Below are 20225 nucleotides of genomic sequence, written 5' to 3' on the forward strand. Positions count from 1 at the left end.
AGGGTCCAGCCACCGCCATCGAAAACCGCCACCGCCACCGCCGCCGCCGCCGCCATGCCTCCGGATCAAAGCCCCGTCCCCTGGACCGCAGGCGGGAGGCGGGGACACGCTAATTAGGCCCCCCCCCCCGCTCCCCGCCAGGCCGGAACGTGCCAATGGAAGGAACCCCAGCGCGGGCCGGGGGGGGGGGGGGGGAGCACTGCCCCATTCAAGGCCACACGCTTATTAATTAGCAGTGGGAACCACAGCCCGCACCTTCCACTGTTCAAGCAGAGCTCCGCATTTTTAAAAATGGGCCCTCAGCCGTGCAGCTTAAGGGGTGAGGCTGATTTACTTCACAGGTAGTCTGACTCACGGGATATAGACTGTGGGTATAAGCCTGCCACTGGCCGACTATTTCGGTCGGAATTCTCCCCCCCATTTCCGCTATCTGCGCGTTACCGTTTTTTGCGAGGGCACCGTCGCTGCATCCTGGGCTTAGCGCCGCCCCTAGACGATTGTGATTGGTTTAAATAAATACAAACAAGCCAGAGCGTTTTTTTTCCCCCCCTATACCGGAACGATAATGGGTTGAGCCAGACTGTGTGTGATTACCGCACACCGGGAGGTCTAATTGATGAGCCAATTTAACAATCAAATGTTTGATTTTTTTTATTTGTTTTTTTTTTTGTGAGTTAAAGCAGTTCTGCCAGTTCGCTGAGCTATGCAGGAAGCTGGCAGTCCTCTTCACAATCTCAGCCTGCTCAGGGTTAAGCAGCAGGGTTAAGGGTTAAGACTGCGTCGCGGAACAGGCGCGGCATTCAGCTTTCCCCCCACGAACGCGCCGAGTGGGGGGTCAGTCAGTCCCATGACTCCCCAATGAAATGAAGAGCGTGAACGCGTCCATGTACGCTAAGCGGTTTAGCAATTATTAACATCCCTCACCTGCTAAGGGACTACAGATGAAAATGAGCTCTTGAGCTAACTCTGGCACGGTACCATTTGACGCAACTGCGGAAATGTTGATTACTGTGTGTTGTCCCTTTTAAATAAATAAATAAATAAATAAATAAAATCGGAGGTGCTAACGCATTAGTCCACCGATAAGGCATCCCAGAGAACAGCACCGCTGGCATGATTAGAAATCGAGCAGAACCATCTGGAGACGTTCTACCTTTATAATATGGCACATCTTCCTCACGCTGAGCACACCTGTTCACAAGCGAGAAAAACTCCACAAAACAACAAACGTATCCAACGCGCTCGACTCAACACCAGCTCTACGATGCCGTGCCGCTTTACACATTTCGGGGGGCACTTGACACTTTAAGCCCTAAGCGGTTTTCATAAGATGTTTCCAACGAAGATGGTGGAAAATTAAAAGGCGGAGGATCAACCCCGACACTTGACTCTTGCCAGCAGGCTTTTCCAAGAGTAGGCTACTCTGTAACGTGATTCATCAACCCACAGAAGTGCCATGTTAAGCTGAGGCCACTGTCGTGTTAAGTTGAGGGCACTGCCAGGTTAACCTGAGGGCACTGCCATGTTAAGCTGTTGGCAGTGCCAGGTTAAGCTGAGGGCAGTGCCTGGTTATAAGCTGAAGGTAGAGATACCCAGTCAGCAGGAGAGACTCGTTTTGCCTGAGAACTGCTGTCATGTCAGAATGCAGACTTAAACAAGAGAGATAGCAGTTATGAATGACTACAATGTGCGTTCCAAGTAGCTGGGCCTAACATAAAATAATTTCTCAATTGCTTTTAGCCCAATACCCTTCACACAAAGGGTCACATTTCACATTTTAACCCATTATGAAGTCTGGGGAAAGGAAGCGCGTTCAAACCATTGCAAATCATGGATTGTTTCAATGAGGCCATCTGCACTGAGAGAGCACCCAAAGCCTTTAACACACAAGCAAAAGGGACATTCGGTGGAGGCTGGGGTAGAGCCATCTCCTGTATCGTAGTTTCTAAATCACCAGTCATGTTCCCTTTAACAGCCCCTACAAAACGCTAGTGAGAAAAGCAGAAACACATAAAAGCATGAGGACGTCTTCCTCCAGTGCAAGATAGCGAACAGCTTTGCATATTTTGAAAGTAATCAGGCTCTTTAATCTACAAACACACAGACGCTGGGAGAGCCTTGTGCAATCGCTTTTATTTATTATATTTTATTTTTTATATTTAATGAGTTCAGTTAGCCACAAACGAAAAGATGAATAGTTTGATTTCAAACGTTCAAGTACAAAAATAAAACTTATTGAAATGTAAAGCATGTAATTTGTAAACATGGTTTTCAGAAATGGTACCACATTCTGCACGGATACTCATTTCAAATTCAAACACTCATTTTCACTTTGATTGGCAGACCAACTGAACGACGCTGCAGATTGGTTAAAATGTAAATGCTAGATTTTTCGTAATAATCTAAACTCTCTTGTACAGGGGCAGGAGCACCTTCTTGCTTTCAAAATAAATGAAAAACTAAATTTTAAATGCATAACCGGTCAAAACAGGCTTAAAACCACCGTATTTGTTTTGACATTGGTTCCGTGTGAATAAAATATCTATTAAGGGTTTTGATTTTACAGGGTTTACTTTAAATTAAAGACGTCCTGGGCTCAGAACCTGAAGTGAGTAAGCCTCCCATCAGCTGAAATGTAAAATGGCACAATTGGACACAGCGCCTCAGCGTGCACGCAGCTACAGTGGGCCAATGGAAGCTACGCAATGAGGCGCGGGAGCCACCATGAAATAGCGTCGATGGAATAATAATAGAAGCTACGCGGAATGAAGAACGGCCGTCGTATCGTAAATATCCGCATGGTGAGAGGGTGTCGAATGGCGTGGCAGAGCGAGCCAGAATCCATGAGCAGCAGCGATATTCAGAAGAAAAGACATATTTGGGTTGCATGTCTAAAAGGACTCACCCATGGATAACCCATCCTTATAGGCTCAGAAAAGATAGAGCCAATTAAGCTAAGTTTATTTGCCACCAAGTAACGAGTTCCATTTCAAAACGTAGCTAGAATGCACACAGAATCTTCAGTTCTGTTTGTCCTATTTTTTTTTTTTTTTTTGGCTGTCATTTTTGTTTTTGATCTTCATGGCTATTAGCTAATGGCTACTTTATCTCGTTGTTCCAATAAATGAAACGGCAGACAGTGCTCAAACAGAGCTTGAGTCAACACTGTAAGCAGTCACCGCTGCATCATGAATATCTGCACTGTTAGGAATCCTGGTTGACCAATAAACAGCTAGGACCAGGGCCATCCATTTTAGACTGGACACAAAGTCACTCTGGGAGAAGAACCGACAGGAATCACTGCAATATTTATATGAATTATTTCACAAGCAATGAAGAGGATGAATTTTATTTTTTTTTAATCACATGAGTATCTTAAATATGCATAAGTATCAGTAGGTGCCATGTTAGGTCTTCCTCTTCCTCTGCCGTATTATTAGATTCTAAGTCTGATTGTGAATTTATTTACATTCACTTTTAACATTTAACATTCAAACTTGTAATGTCAACTTACACCAAAGACACAGATTTAAATAATTTGAATGCTTCACCGATAGGAACCACACACACTCGCATTACAGCATCCTTATTTTTATCCATTTTGCAGCGATAATCTTTATGAAGAGTTAATAAACCGGTGGTGGTCATGATAACCAACGCCAATTAATTTCCCCGCTGTTTGATTATGACATCATATTTCCCCCACAGGCAAAGCTGTGTGGAAATTACTGGTAGGATATAAAGGCAGAGACGAACGAATGATGGCTTTTATCCTTCCTCCCAACTCCTAAAATGGCGCTGGAAGAACGGCACGTAAAACTTTTTAAAAACCCGATTTAATGAGCGTGATCCATAAAGCAGAGCCAGGCACGCATGGAGTATTTCTGCTTTACTCTCCTTTCTCAGATCAGCCAATCATCCAAACACAAACACGCGGCTGAAGTGGTTTTCTTTAAACCGATTGGACGATTTTAATTATTTATGTTCACCCCTTAAGAGTGACAAATCTCCGTGGGGAGAAAAATATTTTTGGAATTGTGCTATTGGTTACACTACCATAACTATCCTCCCTACTAAAACATTCATGCAGCAAAGCAAAAACATCTTCTTTTTTTCTGTAATTTTAGAAGACCAAAGCGGGAGAGAAACTTCGGCTGAAATACGAGATTAGACGAGAAAATCAGAAAGTGCAGAATTAAATTTTCTTTACGCGCTTTGACTAGGCAAATTTGCAAAGACGGAAGAAACGCTCACTCACGCAGTCAGCGCAGGAAAGCTAACGACTAACGGCACAAGAGGCTCGTTTCAAATCAAATTACCAACGCCAGCACAGTGCAGTGCACACTGACCTGCAGTCACACCTACTCCACCATCAGCCTCAGCAGCAGCGCGAATACATCAGCTCTACTTAAGAGCACAGGGCGAAACAGGGTCACACGTAATGACCATAAACACACCGACCCATGGACGAGGGTGGTGTATCTGTATATTAGCGCTGTACTGTATTGTATTGTATTATATCGTATTGTATTTTTATTACACTATTATTATTTTTTTTTTAATCTCGTTATTGTATTGGATTGTATGTTGACACCTTGCACTAAGGCAAACTCCTTGTACGTCGTACTTGGCGAATAAATAATTCTGAGTCTGATTCTGATTCTGATGAGAGGCAAAAACGGGCATTTTCATCAGCAGGTATAAAAGATGTCAGCAGGTATAAAAGATGTCAGCCGTGCAGGCCCTGTTCCACCGCAGGCCTACCCCACAGGCTCTGCGCTCCCACACTCGGTGCCGGGTGCCGGGGGCGGAGGAGGCTCGTACCTGTTGGGGCTCCAGGGGATGGTCGGGGTGAGGCTGACGTCGGGGAACAGGATGCCGTTGTCCTTGACGCGGTCCAGGGCGTAGTGCATTTCGCAGAGCGGCAGGCGGTTCAGCTGGAACTGCAGCTCCACCTGGCACGGGTACGAGCACGGGACAGAGGCAGGGGGGATGGTGAGCAGGTCCGAATCACAGCCACACGTCTCAATGCACCCTTACAGAGAGTTAAACACCACCCCGCCATACTCTCCACACTTTGTTAAAACGTACGCACTTCAAACGCCAGTTTTCTTAAGAAACAAAAAAAGAAAAGAAAAAAAATAAGAGTTACTGCAATATATAATTTGCCAACTCCAATACAGGTAGTGTGTCTATAACCACCTGAGAATTCTCTACACAGCTTCCCTGTACTGTAGCTGCTATGGCAAATTCAATTTCACGGCCTGTTTTCGCCATGGTGATTATGCAAGTTATCCATTATACATGACTGCAAATGGGGGAAAGGCGTGACTGATCATCCGTTTTGTGACACTGCAGATGAAGCGAAGGTGTGTACAAAAATAACTACCTCCATGTCAAAGTACCACTAATTTCAAAGTACATTTCAAAGTACATTTGCTAATGTGTGGTAAGCGTTCTGGCACAAAATGGCTGCCGCGCATCCCCCAGGTGGGTGCTACACATTGGTGGTGGGTGAGGAGAGTTCCCCTTCATCACTGTAAAAGCACTGAGCGTTCGGAAAAGTGCTACATAAATGCAACGATTCATTTATTCACATGTAACCAGCAAACAAAAATTACACAAAAAAGACTTCTGTATCCCTAGCAAAATATGAAAGTGACTTGAAAAAAGGAAAATGCTACTGAAGACCAACAAACTCATGCAAATTATAAGTCTTCCCTTAGAGGGAAGTTCTTGTAGATCGCAAACAGAGAAATTAGTCTGAAACATCTGCTGCTGGGGAAAATCTCATCAATCAAAGAACAATGGAAAAAGGCTTCATTTCACAAGTCAATGGGAATCCATTCTGGGAGAGGGGAAGAACTATTTGCTGGAATTCTCAAAGTGACGTGACATTTCTTAACACTTCACCTTGTCCAGGGGCGTGGCCGAGCCCCCCTTCCATTAAACTGCCTTTGATTAAGGCTGCAAACGAGGGGGGGGGGCGGGGGATGGGAGATGAACCATAACGAATGGTATAAATGAGTGTCCCTCCCCTTTGCGCATTGAGCGTTGTGTGAATTGAGGGCGATCCCCCTTCTGTCATCTTCTCTCAGCAGGCCATCCCGGGCTGGCACACGACAGCGCCCTCGCGTGAGTAGTACAGGCCGAGGGGGGGGGTACCCCTCCGCCAGAACTCAATTAAAATCCGTAATGACGGGGGCAGGGCCGGCCCCGGCCAGTCGCCCGGATCGTTAAAACTCGGATCCCGCCTCACCGCAGGCCTCGTTCTCTGCTGTTGGGAGATGGCGGGCATATTATATCCCCAGCCCCCTGATGCAAGCAGCTTGCCTTCGCAATAATTACTCATGCTGAGCACATTCGCGCCCTTCCGCACTCAGAAAGAACCATCGTCTCCGGCAAAATAAATCAGGCACAGGCTCCATTTTGACTTTCTATCCCTTTTTTCACCCCAGGGGTGTGAGAGAGAGCCTCTCACAGATACGGAGCCCTTCTGAAGATGCAATCAATAGCGCAGCCCTTCCCCCCTCTTTAAAGTCAGCTTTGGAAAAAACCCCACACCTGCCTTTGTGCTCTGGTCCGCGTCCTGCCTAATTGTTTTAGCACTCGATACGAGAGATAATAAAATCAATCCTAAGGGGATGTGGAACTGTCGAGAGCGGAGTTTAAATTTTACGGCCCGTGGCCTTAAATATTGGCACCGTTCGCAGATTGACCGCCAACGTAAACACCGCCTGCCACGTTCAGCACTCCTCTCTCCTGCTTACTGGTGCGCAATAACCGTTCAACCTGACGGTGAGAGGAAGAGACCTTAACACCTTAACTCAACGCTGTTATTACGAGCCCACCCAGCACGCGCAGGTGAGGCGTGAGTGTATACCTGCAGTTCCCTGTCTGCCTGCAGGTGTAGGTGAGGTGAGAGTGTATACCTGCAGTTACATTACATTACAGGCATTTAGCAGGCGCTCTTATCCAGAGCGACTTACACAACTTTTTACACAGCATTTAACATTGTATCCATTTGTACAGCTGGATATATACTGAAGCAATTTCGGTTAAGTACCTTGCTCAAGGGTACAACGGCAGTGTCCTACCCAGGAATCGAACCTGTGACCTTTCGGTTACAAGCCCAGTTCCTTACCCACTGTGCTACACTCCGACAGTTCCCTGTCTGGCTGCAGGTATAGGTGGGTGTGAGTGTATACCTGCAGTTCCCTGTCTGGCTGCAGGTATAGGTGAGGCGTGCGCAGGTATAGGTGAGGTGTGAGTGTATACCTGCAGTTCCCTGTCTGGCTGCAGGTATAGGTGAGGTGTGAGTATATACCTGCAGTTCCCTGCCTGGCTGCAGGTATAGGTGGGTGTGAGCATATACCTGCAGTTCCCTGTCTCAGGCTGCAGGTATAGGTGGATGTGAGTATATACCTGCAGTTCCCTGTCTGGCTGCAGGTATAGGTGGGTGTGAGTATATACCTGCAGTTCCCTGCCTGGCTGCAGGTATAGGTGGATGTGAGTATATACCTGAAGTTCCCTGCCTGGCTGCAGGTATAGGTGAGGTGTGAGCGTATACCCGCAGTTCCCTGTCTGGGTGCAGGTATAAGTGAGGCGTGCGCAGGTGCAGGTGAGGCGTGTGCGCATACCTGCAGTTCCCTGTCCGGCTGCAGGCACAGCTCGTCGCAGCAGTCCTTGCAGATGCGCAGGAAGATGTAGTCCTTGGTCTTCTCCTCGATCAGGCCCTCGTAGACGCGCTCCTTGACGCCGGGCGGCTGGCTGGACCACTCGCGCTGCAGCGGCAGCAGCAGGACCGAGTTGACCTTGGTCATGACCAGCCGGCCGGCCAGCGTGTCCTCCGACAGCGTCTCCGTCAGCTTGAAGCGGCCGAACAGCTGCCCGTTCTGGGCGTACTTGGCGCCGCCCGAGATGCCCGTCAGCATGAAGCTGGTCACCAGCTGGAGGTTCACCTTGATGTTGAACCTGCAACGAGAGGGCGGGTCAACCAGGGGGGCTAGACTTCCGATTGGCCTCGTCACCTGTATACAACACTCAGGTAAAAACGGACGATTAAAGACTTCGGATGTTCGATCAAATTTTATTTATGTATATATAGCGCGTTTCACAGCAGTTGTCACTGTACGCTTTACAGACAACCTTGGCCTAAACCCCAACAGGAGCAAGCCTAAGGCAACAGTGGCAAGGGAAAAACTTTGTGTGGCAGATGGGAAGAAACCAGGCTCAAGGAGGGGGAAACCCATCCTCTGGTCGGCTTCAGGTTTGATTTGATTGATTGAGACTTTGAATGTTAACATGTTCACCAAGACAGATGTGGGCTGCAATAACAGTCTTTTAAATGACTGATGTAAACTTTAGAAAAAATCATGTGTAAAGTACTACAGGTTTATACAAGACTGGAAAAAAAACTACAAGAAGACCAATAATTGAAATATCTTCCAACTTTAATCACACCCGTGCTGAACCCACGACTGACTCTATACAGTTCATACGGCCAAATCTGTGAAGCAGAAAGTACTGCATGATCATAATGAGTCCTCTGATGAGAACAAATATAGCAAAGCAGCCTCAGCAAACTCTGTGAAGAAAGGTGATAACTAACAGGTACGCTCCATCCGACAGGATGCGGCTTTATCTTTATGGATGCGAGCAGGTTTCCATGGTTACCAAAAGCACTACAGCGCACACACAAATGACTCGGTAACAAGCGACTTTTTTAAACTTGCGACCGGGACACTGAGAGGTCCCCCGGGGAGGACATCGCCAACGATGACACGGAAAATTACTCTTCATCTCCATCATCACCTCTCCTGCCAAGCCAGAACAACACACCATCAAACACCACACCGGAAAAAAAAAATAAGTGTGAACTCTCAGTACGATACACATTTTATTCTGTTCAATTCCATAAATTATTTGCTAGCATTAGACGAGCTGCAGAAACGGTAGTCTTGTTGGCACTGCCAGCACGTTCACGAGCGCACCTGATTCTATACAAGACTTGTTTCTCTAGAACTCACAGGTGGCCAGACGGACACACAATTGACAATTGAAAAAAAATGGCCCTCGAACCTGGTTGGAGAGAGGGTACCTAAGCAGTCTAAACTGCAAATGATCTTTAATGAGCCAGCAGGCCGGCAGCTAACCTGACATCTGATCGATGCTAAGCTGAAGTCACCGGGTGCAGCTGCCATTGGAGCCCGCAGGAGCACCGTTTGATTAAACATCCTTTAACCCGATGTCAACAGGCCCCGCCGAGGAACGGAGCCTTGCACACAGAAGGCAAGGCGGAGCTGGAGCGCCTTTAAGGAGATCTGTGCTCCTGTTTCAGCTGTGGGCACAAGAGTGCCCGGGGTCTGTGCCCGAGGTCTGTGCCCGAGGACTCTGCCCAGGGGACTCTGCCCGGGGTCTGTGCCTGGGGTCTGTGCCCGAGGTCCCTGCCCAAAGACGCTGCTCGGGACTCTGCCCGATGTCTGTGCCCGAGGTCTATGCCCGAGGACTGTGCCCGGGGTCTGTGCCCGAGGACTCTGCCCGAGGTCTGTGCCCGGGGTCTGTGCCCGGGGACTCTGCCCGGGGGACTCTGCCCGGGGTCTGTGCCCGGGGTCTGTGCCCGAGGAGTCTGCCGTCATTACGCAGGAAGTGGCCGGAGAGGGCAAGGCAGCTGCACTTCGCAGGCCAGCCAGCGCAACGAGCAAAGGCCCCCTCACAGAGAGGGCACAACCCCTACACTCCCCCCAGTGCGTCTGCTCTATTATTACACGCTATCCAGAACATCCACACGCACATAAACCAGAGCACAAAACTCATAAACCTTAATGATCTGCGGGCACCTTCTGGCTTCATTTCTTCAGGCTGAACAACGAACAAAGCTGTCCAACAATTATACCAAGAAAGATAACAGCTAATTATAAAAAGAACAGTATTACAAAGGTAATGTGGCAACAGGTGGGGGTGAATTGCACCCAGCTCACTCTTTATCATGACCCTCTCTACTGCCACATAATCTGTTTATCTTTAAAAATAAAAACTGGGTTAACGGACTCAATTAAAAAAAAAAAAAAATCCTTACAAACCTACAGCATCCCAGCAAATGAGAAACAACAGACAATGCTACCCATTTAACTCTGATCAAAATAAAAAGGTAAAACATTCAATGAGCAACTAGCCCAAAAACAGCAGGAGGGCGGGGGGACGAGAAAAAAAAAAAGAAAGAAAAAAATAATCTAAATGTAGATCAATTTAATTTGCTCACAAATAAGACAAAGGGAGAAGCGGAGCGCCGGGAGCGGGATAATTGACAAGAACGAATAACTGCGCGGCAGAGAGGCGGCGCGGCGGAAGCGATGAGCGATACGCCGCGGCGCGGCGAGGGGAGGGCGGCGAGCCGGGGTTCGTTCCGCTCGGCTGATCGAGCGGCCGATCGGGCCTCCGATTCGGGCCCGATCTGCGCCGGGTCTCCGTAATCGCCTCGCTGCCGCCGCTGCCGCTGCTCGTCCTGTTAAAGAACACACCAGCCAGAGCAGCAGGAGCAGCCAGAGCAGCGGGAGCAGGAGCAGCAGCAGCAGCAGGAGCAGGAGCAGCAGGAGCGGGAGCAGCAGCAGGTGTCGAATTAAAACAGAAATTGCAAATCGCTTCCATTTAAAAAAAAAAAGAAAAAAAGAAATGACTTCTATTCGAACACAAATTCCCTGCCCTGTGGATTTCTCAGGAGACACTTTTAGGATATGCATTATTAAAAGGATTAAACCCTGCCCCTCCCCCCCCCCCCTCCCGCTGTCACTCTCGCTCTCTCTCTCCCTCCCGCTCCCGCGCACACACACAAGCGCACACACGTGTGCACACACACACACACACACACACACACGCACACACACACAAGCACACACACAAGCGCACACACACACACAAGCGCGCACGCACGCACACGCACACGCACACATACACACACACAAGCGCACACGCACACACGCACGCACGCACGCACGCGCACACACGCACACACACGTGCACACACGCGCACACACACGCACACGCACGCACGCGCACACACACGCGCACACACACACACACACACACACACACGCACACACGCGCACACACACACACTCCCACATTAGCGGGTACGCTAGCCCGGCTCCCTCCCCCATCCAGCAGGCGATGCTGCCGGGTTTCCCTCTCAGATGGAGCTCCTCTGACACCTTGTGGTGGATCGAGATCCACGGCACCGGATGCAAGCGCAGCTGGCCCCATTCAGCGCAGCGCTGGGGGGCCGAGGCACAGGAAACGCTGGGTGAAAGCACACAACACCAAGGCGCGAAGAAATCTGACCAAGGCGCGAAAAAAAATTAATTAAAAAAAACTGTTTAAACAAGCGAAAAAGCTCAAGTGAAAAGCCGAGGTTCGAGTGGAATTCCAGCTGCTGCATACGGTTAACGCATGCACATCAGAGGTGCTGTGAAATGCATTGCCTGACACGTGCACACGCGAATGAGGCACTGCTGATGTACCAAAGCTGTGCTCTCTTTTTTTTTTTTTTTTTTTTAACAAGTGCATTAATAAAATTTATGTGAACGTACACTGGCTTACAAGTCCAGTACCAAGAAATTACCACCGTGAACTGTGACTTCTTCTCATCAATTTCAACTAGAAGGGATCTCACAAAACTGAGCGGGTAGACACGGCGCACTACGCCACAGCGTGACAGCGACGATGCCTGTGGCCTCAGAGTCGGCCGAACGAGAGCAAATGTGAAACACCAGGGCGCGGCCCTCAGAGCTCCGCGCTTCCGCCTTGTGAAACCCACGGGTCCCCCGCGGCGCGCGGCCAGTTCCACGTTTTCAGCGCTTTCCGTATGACGGCGGTTCGGTGCGCTACGTCAGAGGTCTCGGGGATTCGAAACGGCGCTTCACCTTCCAGGCGACGGTTAAACGAAACTAAATCATGTTGAGTTCAACTTGGCGCATAAAAAGGGGTCCAGCGGTATCGCTTACAACCACGTGACGCAATCTGAATGACGGCAACAACAACAACAAAAAAAAAAGCTCCTTCTGAGCTTCCGAGTGGGTGGGGTTGTTCACGTTCAAAACGGAAGGTATCGCAATGACTCTTAAAATCACACCGTGTAGAGAAGGTGAGCAACTGCATGCAAAAAATGGTCTCCAGACTTTTAGCCAGGAAAATGCACTGAATGGCCTGTTCTCATGGTTATATTATGTTATGGTACATATTTATTTTCTAATGAGCTACTAATGAGGCATGTTACACTAACATGCCTCAGCTCCTTAGAAAACACTGCTGATGATGTAGTGTAGTCAGTCGCTTGTGGTGGCCATGATCTATTTTTACGAAGCAACCTTTTCTATTAGAGTTAGGTTGAAACTAGCACACACCTGATCCATGCCAAGGATGCTTCATGAGACGAAGATTCTTTAACTATCATTCAACGTGACCTGGCTTGTAACTCACTAGCACACGCATTGATGCACGGCTGAAGATTCTCCACAAGGGGAAGCCATAAGCACTCATGGTGCTTTGCATCCATGACACCGCGTGTCCTTGTTTTTCCAATATCGAACGACGAGTGTAAAGACAGAATTTTCAATTCCTCTGAACATCTTTTGGTTTTTTCAGGTATCGACACCATTGTAATGATGTCGTGCTCTTTTATTCAGAATATGATTTATGCAGATAGACCAAGTCTGGATTTAATTAGTGGCATAATTATTTGCTGTTAGCAAGAAGTGACAAATGTTTGAAAGACTTATGTCCATTTTTCTGGAGGAGGGAAGAAGGCTTAATAATAATAATAAGAGTAAGAATGAGGTTTCAGTCCTCTTTGGGGGTTCGCACCCTAGTTATTAGTTTAGCCATGCTGGCTGATACCTCCCCATTTTACAATACAGCACCAACGCAACAGCAATCGAGTTTCCACATTCACAGAGGTAGACCGGCATAAACCACAACCTACAAAGGAAAAAAAGATGTAACAAAATAAACTCAGTTACTTTTATCAAGTCAGAAAGCACAAGCGTCAGTCTAGAGAGAGCTGTGGAATCTCTGTGCTTGTGAGCCTGGCTGGTAAAAACAATACATTTAAAATAAAGAGGTTCAGATAACGATGATTAGGCCGCTGTTGGCTCAGTGCCAATAATGTGTATGCATGTTGCATCATCATATTGGCCCACCATACCTGGCATAACCTTGTGTCAGGATACAGTGTATCAGGCCTAGGCTGGCGAGTCTGTTTGTTTAGGCCTAAACTGCTAACTGATACGGCCCCGATATTATTGTGCATCACTAACGGCAAGATTAAAATGTGTACTTAAGCATTATATGGCAAAACAAGATTTTATACAGACACACACACACAAGTACACACATATATATATAATATACAGTCAAACACCCAGTACTATCTTCCAAGTGTGTTTTTTCAGATACCAATTCAAATAGTCTCCAGCAACTCTATACCAATGCTTTGATCATGAGACTCATTCAGCTAAATACTTTGATGCTTTCTTTGGTTTGTCAGTCATGGAAAGGAAGTGGCAGTGAATGTGCCTTTAATTAGCGTCAGTGTGAAGTAACAGTCCTGCATTCCCCTGCTGCAGTGACATGCCGAACAAACAGGAAAACACTTTTCAGGCTTCCTCGTCTGACGCTTCTTCGTGACACTTCCCAGTCTTTCGATTGTCCTCAAGGACTAAGTGCAAATACTATAGTTTCTTTTTTGTTTTGTTCTGATTCCCTGTTGGAATCACGTCCAACACAACACTACGGCCGCTACTCAGACTCGCAAGTAATACTGATTTATGGAGTCAGGTGCCCAGAACTGAGTAATACTGAATACCAGGTCAAAAATACTCAGTAATATTGAATACTGCGATGGAATACTCGGTCATAAGTCTGAATACTGAGAGATACTCAGAACGATGAGATTTTATGAGAAGCACGTTCAGTGTTGTTACAATAAAACGTGAGGGCTCCTCGCAGAAATGTAAATGTCGTCTTTGCACCTGACAGAAACAACTAGCCTTGAATTGCAGGTTTTTGCGTTTTTAAGCATGGTAGCATGCTATTGGTACCACAAACTACTGGTGAAAGGGTGCCAAATCTGGACCTGGAGGTCTGCAGGGCATTCTGGGTGTTACTCAGCACGCAATAGACCGATTAAAGGAGTTGACTCATGTTACCGGTGTTTGTTGGATCTGACCTCATTGTTGGATCTGTATAAGATTACTGAGTGAAAGCAGACTCCTCTGGAGGTCCAGGACCGACACTGGCCACGCCTGAAAAGGAGAAACCCGGAAGGCCGGACTCACTTGCTGACTTCCTTGTACTGGGCGATCTCCTCGATGTAGAGCAGGTCGTGCAGCCGGGCCTGGTAGTTCTCCCGGGTCAGCGTCTTGTCCAGGACGGACTGGGTGAAGAGCTGGTCGGCCGAGAGCGGGATCTGGTAGCGGGCCAGCAGGCCGCGCTCCAGCTCCATGGTCTCGTTGGGCCCGAACTCCACGATGGTCTTGCAGGACGAGTCCCAGCGCTTGGCCGTCATCAGCAGCTGCTGCCGCGCCTGCTTCAGGTGCTCCAGGTCTGGGGAGGGATGCGGGGGAGGGGGCAAAGTCAACACGGTCAACGGGTGACGGGTCTCAGCTTACAGGTCACATCCGCGCGACAGCTAGCTTACAGGTCACATCCGCGCCGCAGCTAGCTTACAGGTCACATCCGCGCCGCAGCTAGCTTACAGGTCACATCCGCGCCGCAGCTAGCTTACAGGTCACACCCGCGCCGCAGCTAGCTTACAGGTCACATCCGCGCCGCAGCTAGCTTACAGGTCACATCCGCGCCGCAGCTAGCTTACAGGTCACATCTGCGCGGCAGCCAGCTTACAGGTCACATCCGCACGGCAGCTAGCTTACAGGTCACATCCACGCCGCAGCTAGCTTACAGGTCACATCCGCGCCGCAGCTAGCTTACAGGTCACATCCGCGCCGCAGCTAGCTTACAGGTCACATCCGCGCCGCAGCTAGCTTACAGGTCACATCTGCGCGGCAGCCAGCTTACAGGTTACATCCCCCCCCCCATTCACAACTTCAGACTCCAGAAAGCCCCCCCCGCGCCTCCCTTCCCCCAGCCGCCAGGGCGAATGTCCAGGGCGGCGGCGAAAGCCTATCGCTTGACAGCCGCGCAGCGCGCTAATTGCTTTAAAGTAGCCTTAATGAAGACGGACCGCCCAGCTGCACTTAAGAGGGTTTACTCTGCCACCGGGGCAATTAAGCCAGCGGAGGGCGGGCGGGGGGGGGGGGGGCAGGAGGGTGGGCGGGGGGCTCTGAACGCTCTGCCGCGGCCCTAGTTAACGGGAGACACCCGGCAGCACGAGCTTTAATCACGGGCACACAGGTGCCGCTTCTCAGAAAGGTCCATTCCCCCGGTCAGAAATCGGTCCCATGGGCACGGAGGCAATCAGTCGCCCTAAACACGGACAAGTTACACGCGACAGGAAGTGTGTAGACAGGAAGCGGTACATGACACAGCTTTCCACAGTCAGAGCTCTGCGTTCTCCATGAGAGGCACCGCCCAGAACCAGAGGTGGGTAACCCGGCTTCAAAGAGTAAAAAGACTGACCATGTATTTGCTCCACCACCATGCGCTAAACTAGCTGACTCTAATTAGCATAACTCTTCAGCATGATGGGAGAACTAACTATTGTAATCAACTGGTTTAGTGCATGTTGGTGGAGCAAATGCATGGTCAGTCTTTTTACTCTTTGAAGCCGGGTTACCCACCTCTGCCCAGAACTCAGCAGTTAGTTTAGGGAGGACAGAGAGACACAGGCACTGAAGTGTGCTGCCTGAGTGGGTGCACAGTGACCACGCCTGGGGGGGTGGGCCGGGGGGGAGGGGGGTGTGGGGGACAGGCAGAAATATTAAAGAAAAAGACATTTTCGAAAGCGCGCGAAGCGCTCAGAGACGCACCCTCGATGGAGGCGGCGTCCACCATGACCCTCTGCATCAGCACGGGCTCCGAGCCGAAGTCGAAGACGATGGTCTGCCGGAAGGTGCCGAAGATCTCGGTGCTGAAGCCCACCGCCACCTTGTAGAGGCAGTGGTCCATGCCGTTCTGGGCGGCGCCGTCGCCGGTCCACTCCTGGCAGCCGCCCGGCACCTCCTGCAGCAGCTGGGCGGAGGCGTCGCCCGCCGACACCGCCGTGATGGCGAAGTGGGGCCGGTGGGCGTCGTACAGCAGGGCGATGCGGTACAGCGTCCGGGCGGGCTGGGGGGGGGGAGAGGGGACAGGATGGTCAGGAACAAAGGTACCAACCAACAACCGTCCTGCACTCAGCCCAGTCAGGACCAAAGATGCCAACGACCGTCCTTCACTCCGATCCAAAAGCCTCTTAGATTCACTTACATGTACAGGGGCTCAATGTTCTAAGTGACCAGAAATATTCCAATATAACCTCCCTATAAATGTTATAATGCCCAGTCAGGACCAAAGATGCCAATGTCTGTCCTTCACTGAGAGGACTACCCAGTCAGGACCAAAGATGCCAACGTCTGTCCTTCACTGAGAGGACTACCCAGTCAGGACCAAAGATGCCAACGTCTGTCCTTCACTCTGATTCAAAGCCTTCTATATTCACTTACACGCACAGGGACTCACTGTTTTAAATGACCAGAAATATTCCAATATAACCCCTCTAAATGGAGATTCACTGCAACCGCACACTCACACACTCGCACACTCGCACACTCGCACACTCGCACACTCGCACACTCGCACACTCGCACACTCGCACACTTGCACACTAGTACACTTGCACACTAGTACACTAGAACACTCGCACACAGGTCCAGCTCCGTCCGTCCTTACCTTGCATAGGAGCGAGAACGTCCAGGAGTGAGATGATTTCTTGGAGGTGACCGTCACCGACAGGTCGGAGCTGTGTTCCACATTCACACCGTCCAAATAGTCACTCAACTGGAGAACGGGGGGGGGAGAGAGAAGGAAAAAAAAAAAAAAATCACCATAAAAACGAAGAACAGAACTTTACTGAGGTTCTATTACAATCTGAGCCACTCATTTGCGAATAAACATAAACATCAGTTTTGTGAATCTCACCCAAGGATAAAATGACAAAATTAAGATCTGCAGAAAACCGGAAGTATTTTTTGTACTGAATGCATTTTAATGTGTTTCAGTCGGGGGGGGGGGGGGGGGGGGGATGAAGAAGATTCTGGAATCACGGAGCAGAGTGCGGTCCGCTACGCAGCCCGCTCGCGAACGCGAGGACGCGACGGCAAACGAAGCGGGAGGAGGCGCGCGGAGGAAAAAAAAAACCCCCCTCACCACTTTCTCCGGGGAGAGGGAGTTCATCCACTTCTCGATGAGCGCCTCCATGTAGTTCTCGGTGAAGTGCTTGCTCTCCTGCTGCTGCTTGAGGCGGATGAGCCGGGAGGCGTAGCGCTGCTGCCACTCCGTCAGCTCCTCCTGAGAGTGCGCGGAGGTGCACTGGGCCCCGTACCTGCATAGGCCCTGCTCCAGGAACCTGGACACACACACACACACACACCCCGTTCAGCTGCAGCTTCTCCTGCTTCACACACCAGCAGCCGCACAAAAAACCTGTCTACCTGAGCTTCAACAACGACCGCACGTTTAACTCTACTGCTCACGTCTGCATCTGCTCAATTACATTACATTACAGGCATTTAGCAGACGCTCTTATCCAGAGCGACTTACACAACTTTTACATAGCATTTTACATTGTATCGATTTATACAGCTGGATATATACTGAAGCAATTTCGGTTAAGTACCTTGCTCAAGGGTACAACGGCAGTGTCCTACCCGGGGGAATCGAACCTGCGACCTTTCGGTTACAAGCCCAGTTCCTTACCCACTGTGCTACACTCCGCCACACACACACCCACCGTTCAGCTTCTCCTGCTTCACACGCCAGCAGCCGCACAAAGAACCTGTCTACCTGAGCTTCAACAACGACCGCACGTTTAACTCTACTGCTCACGTCTGCATCCACTCAATGTCTCATCACTGTGAATGTTTAGCTGTCCAGTTTAGGATCGAGCGCCCTGTTGCATTAGAAAAATACAACTGTAGAGAGTTTGTGGTGCGTTTTGCGAGTTTTCACCATCCTTACACTCTAAATAAGGAGGCATTAATGATTTTAATACTGATTTTGGCGACTTGTTTCAGTTATGATAACATATCTGTAACAAATATACATTTGCTCTTATACAAAAACACAGCCCAGCCCAGTTACTGGCATTCTCATAGAAATACACTGTACACGACAGCGTGTAGTTTTTAGACACAGAGGCCAGTGATGCCTGGGAGAACGCAGTTGGGCTGCGCTGTGGGGAGAAGGGCCCGGGGACTGAGGGCCGGATTCAGCATTACCTCTTACACAACGTGTACTCTTCACTACTGGTGACCCCTCGGGGAGGGGGGCGGAACTGCCAGCCATCTTGGACATCTGCAGAGAGGGGGGGGGGGGGGGGGGGAATCCAAAAATTAACACAGTCGTCCGCGGTGGACGGGCCCCAGCCTCGACACCTGGGGGCCTCAGAGTTCAAGCAATTGTGTGAAAATTAAAGGTTGCGGGTGTGAGGGGGGGGAAACGCCCACAGGGGCAATTAAAGCCGCTCGTGGAAGGCCCCAGGAAGCCATTCGTTTCCCCTTCGTCAGGCCGCATTTAAAAAAAAGCAGAAATCTAACGGCCGCAGAAGCACAAGAGCTTCCTCACCTTCCTCACCTTCCACACATGCCTCACCTTCCTCGGTGTCTTCTGTGTATTCCGAAGCCATCTTGCTACTTACTGCCTGTGAAAAGACGCAGAGGAACGCGATGAGAGAGAGAGCACAGCATAACCTACAGGCCAGGCTAGCGAACGTTAGCCCGATTTTATTTTACTTTATTCACCCCCGTTCTGTTCTGTTTTAGAGGAGGGCTCTCCCTCAAAATGGAGGACAGTGACACCGCGTGAACTCGCTCACGTTAATGCCTCCATTCCACCCATTATATTAGGAATTATTAACCATCAAAAGCGTGGCTGGGTGCCATATTTCTTTTCTTGTCACCGCCGCCCAACCCCTCCCCCCCTTTTCCAAAATGCAAACAGCAAAATGAACTTTGACCTTTATTTATTTTTTTATTGGGCCAGAGGAACAAATACAGCTACCTTACATTTCATCACTTCAGTTCAGGTGAAGGCCAGGAAGCAAATGTTAGTGGAATACACTGCAAGCACGCAGTGTAAGAGAGAGTGTTTTTCTTCGCTCCTTCACCAGCGTACTCTAAAGCTCAGTCCGTAGACACACTCACAGGGGTCACGCACAGCCAATAAGGCCAACAATATAAAAAATGGAATTCTAAATGGCAGAGGAGCTTTTCAGTGTGGATTTCTTAGCCATTACATCACAGGCATTTAGCAGACGCTCTTATCCAGAGCGACTTACACAACTTTTTTACATAGCATTTTACATTGTATCCATTTATACAGCTGGATATATACTGAAGCAATGCAGGTTAAGTACCTTGCTCAAGGGTACAACGGCAGTGTCCTAACCCAGGAATCGAACCTGCGACCTTTCGGTCACAAGCCCAGTTCCTTACCCACTGCGCTGCACTGACCAACTGAGAGTCGCGACTTACCTCAATTTCAGAGAGCAGCATTTTCAGTCTGGTCAAATCCTTCGTTACGATCCCATTCTGCACAGACAAAGACGACAGCCACACATTTATTAAGCGCTTAGAACGACAGTCGAACGCCGGTCGGTTTCAGTAACTGCCGCGACGCCACCGCTGCTGCTGCAGTGCGCGGTTTAATCCACCGCTGCTGCTGCAGTGCGCGGTTTAATCCACCGCTGCTGCTGCGGTGCGCGGTTTAATCCACCGCTGCTGCTGCGGTGCGCGGTTTAATCCACCGCTGCTGCTGCGGTGCGCGGTTTAATCCACCGCTGCTGCTGCGGTGCGCGGTTTAATCCAACGGTTTAAGTGCAACCGGCAATCATTAGCCAGCGTAACTCTTCACATCGCAGCTGACGAGTATTCACTTCCACTCGTTGTTGTTGTTTCTGAGGAAAGAACGCTAAACAGAAGAGCTTTTTTTTTTTTTTTTTTTAAACGGAGGCCTTTTTGGAGCCTCGCCGCGCACAGACACGGACTCTGCCCTGACGGAGCACGACGAAGCGCGTCCGC

At 49.5% G+C, this 20225-nt stretch overlaps 1 protein-coding gene across 4 annotated transcripts in view; it reads right to left on the reverse strand.

The window, feature by feature from the left end:
* Window positions 1-20225, reverse strand: part of helz (helicase with zinc finger) — a 71143-nt gene that overhangs the window by 40456 nt on the left and 10462 nt on the right. For 2 of the 4 annotated variants that reach the window (XM_035402859.1, XM_035402860.1), the window contains exons 5-13: window positions 19680-19736; window positions 18772-18847; window positions 18426-18501; window positions 17356-17554; window positions 16879-16986; window positions 15981-16278; window positions 14331-14598; window positions 7641-7974; window positions 4825-4955 (exon numbers count right to left, since the gene is read on the reverse strand). In XM_035402859.1, the coding sequence (XP_035258750.1) occupies window positions 4825-4955; window positions 7641-7974; window positions 14331-14598; window positions 15981-16278; window positions 16879-16986; window positions 17356-17554; window positions 18426-18501; window positions 18772-18847; window positions 19680-19736 (1547 nt within the window). The remainder of the gene's footprint in view (window positions 1-4824; window positions 4956-7640; window positions 7975-14330; window positions 14599-15980; window positions 16279-16878; window positions 16987-17355; window positions 17555-18425; window positions 18502-18771; window positions 18848-19679; window positions 19737-20225) is intronic. The other 2 variants (XM_035402862.1, XM_035402861.1) reach the window with 2 other exon arrangements.

The sequence above is a fragment of the Anguilla anguilla genome, chromosome 2 (genome assembly GCF_013347855.1).
Source record: "Anguilla anguilla isolate fAngAng1 chromosome 2, fAngAng1.pri, whole genome shotgun sequence".
NCBI classification, from domain to species: Eukaryota; Metazoa; Chordata; class Actinopteri; order Anguilliformes; family Anguillidae; genus Anguilla; species Anguilla anguilla.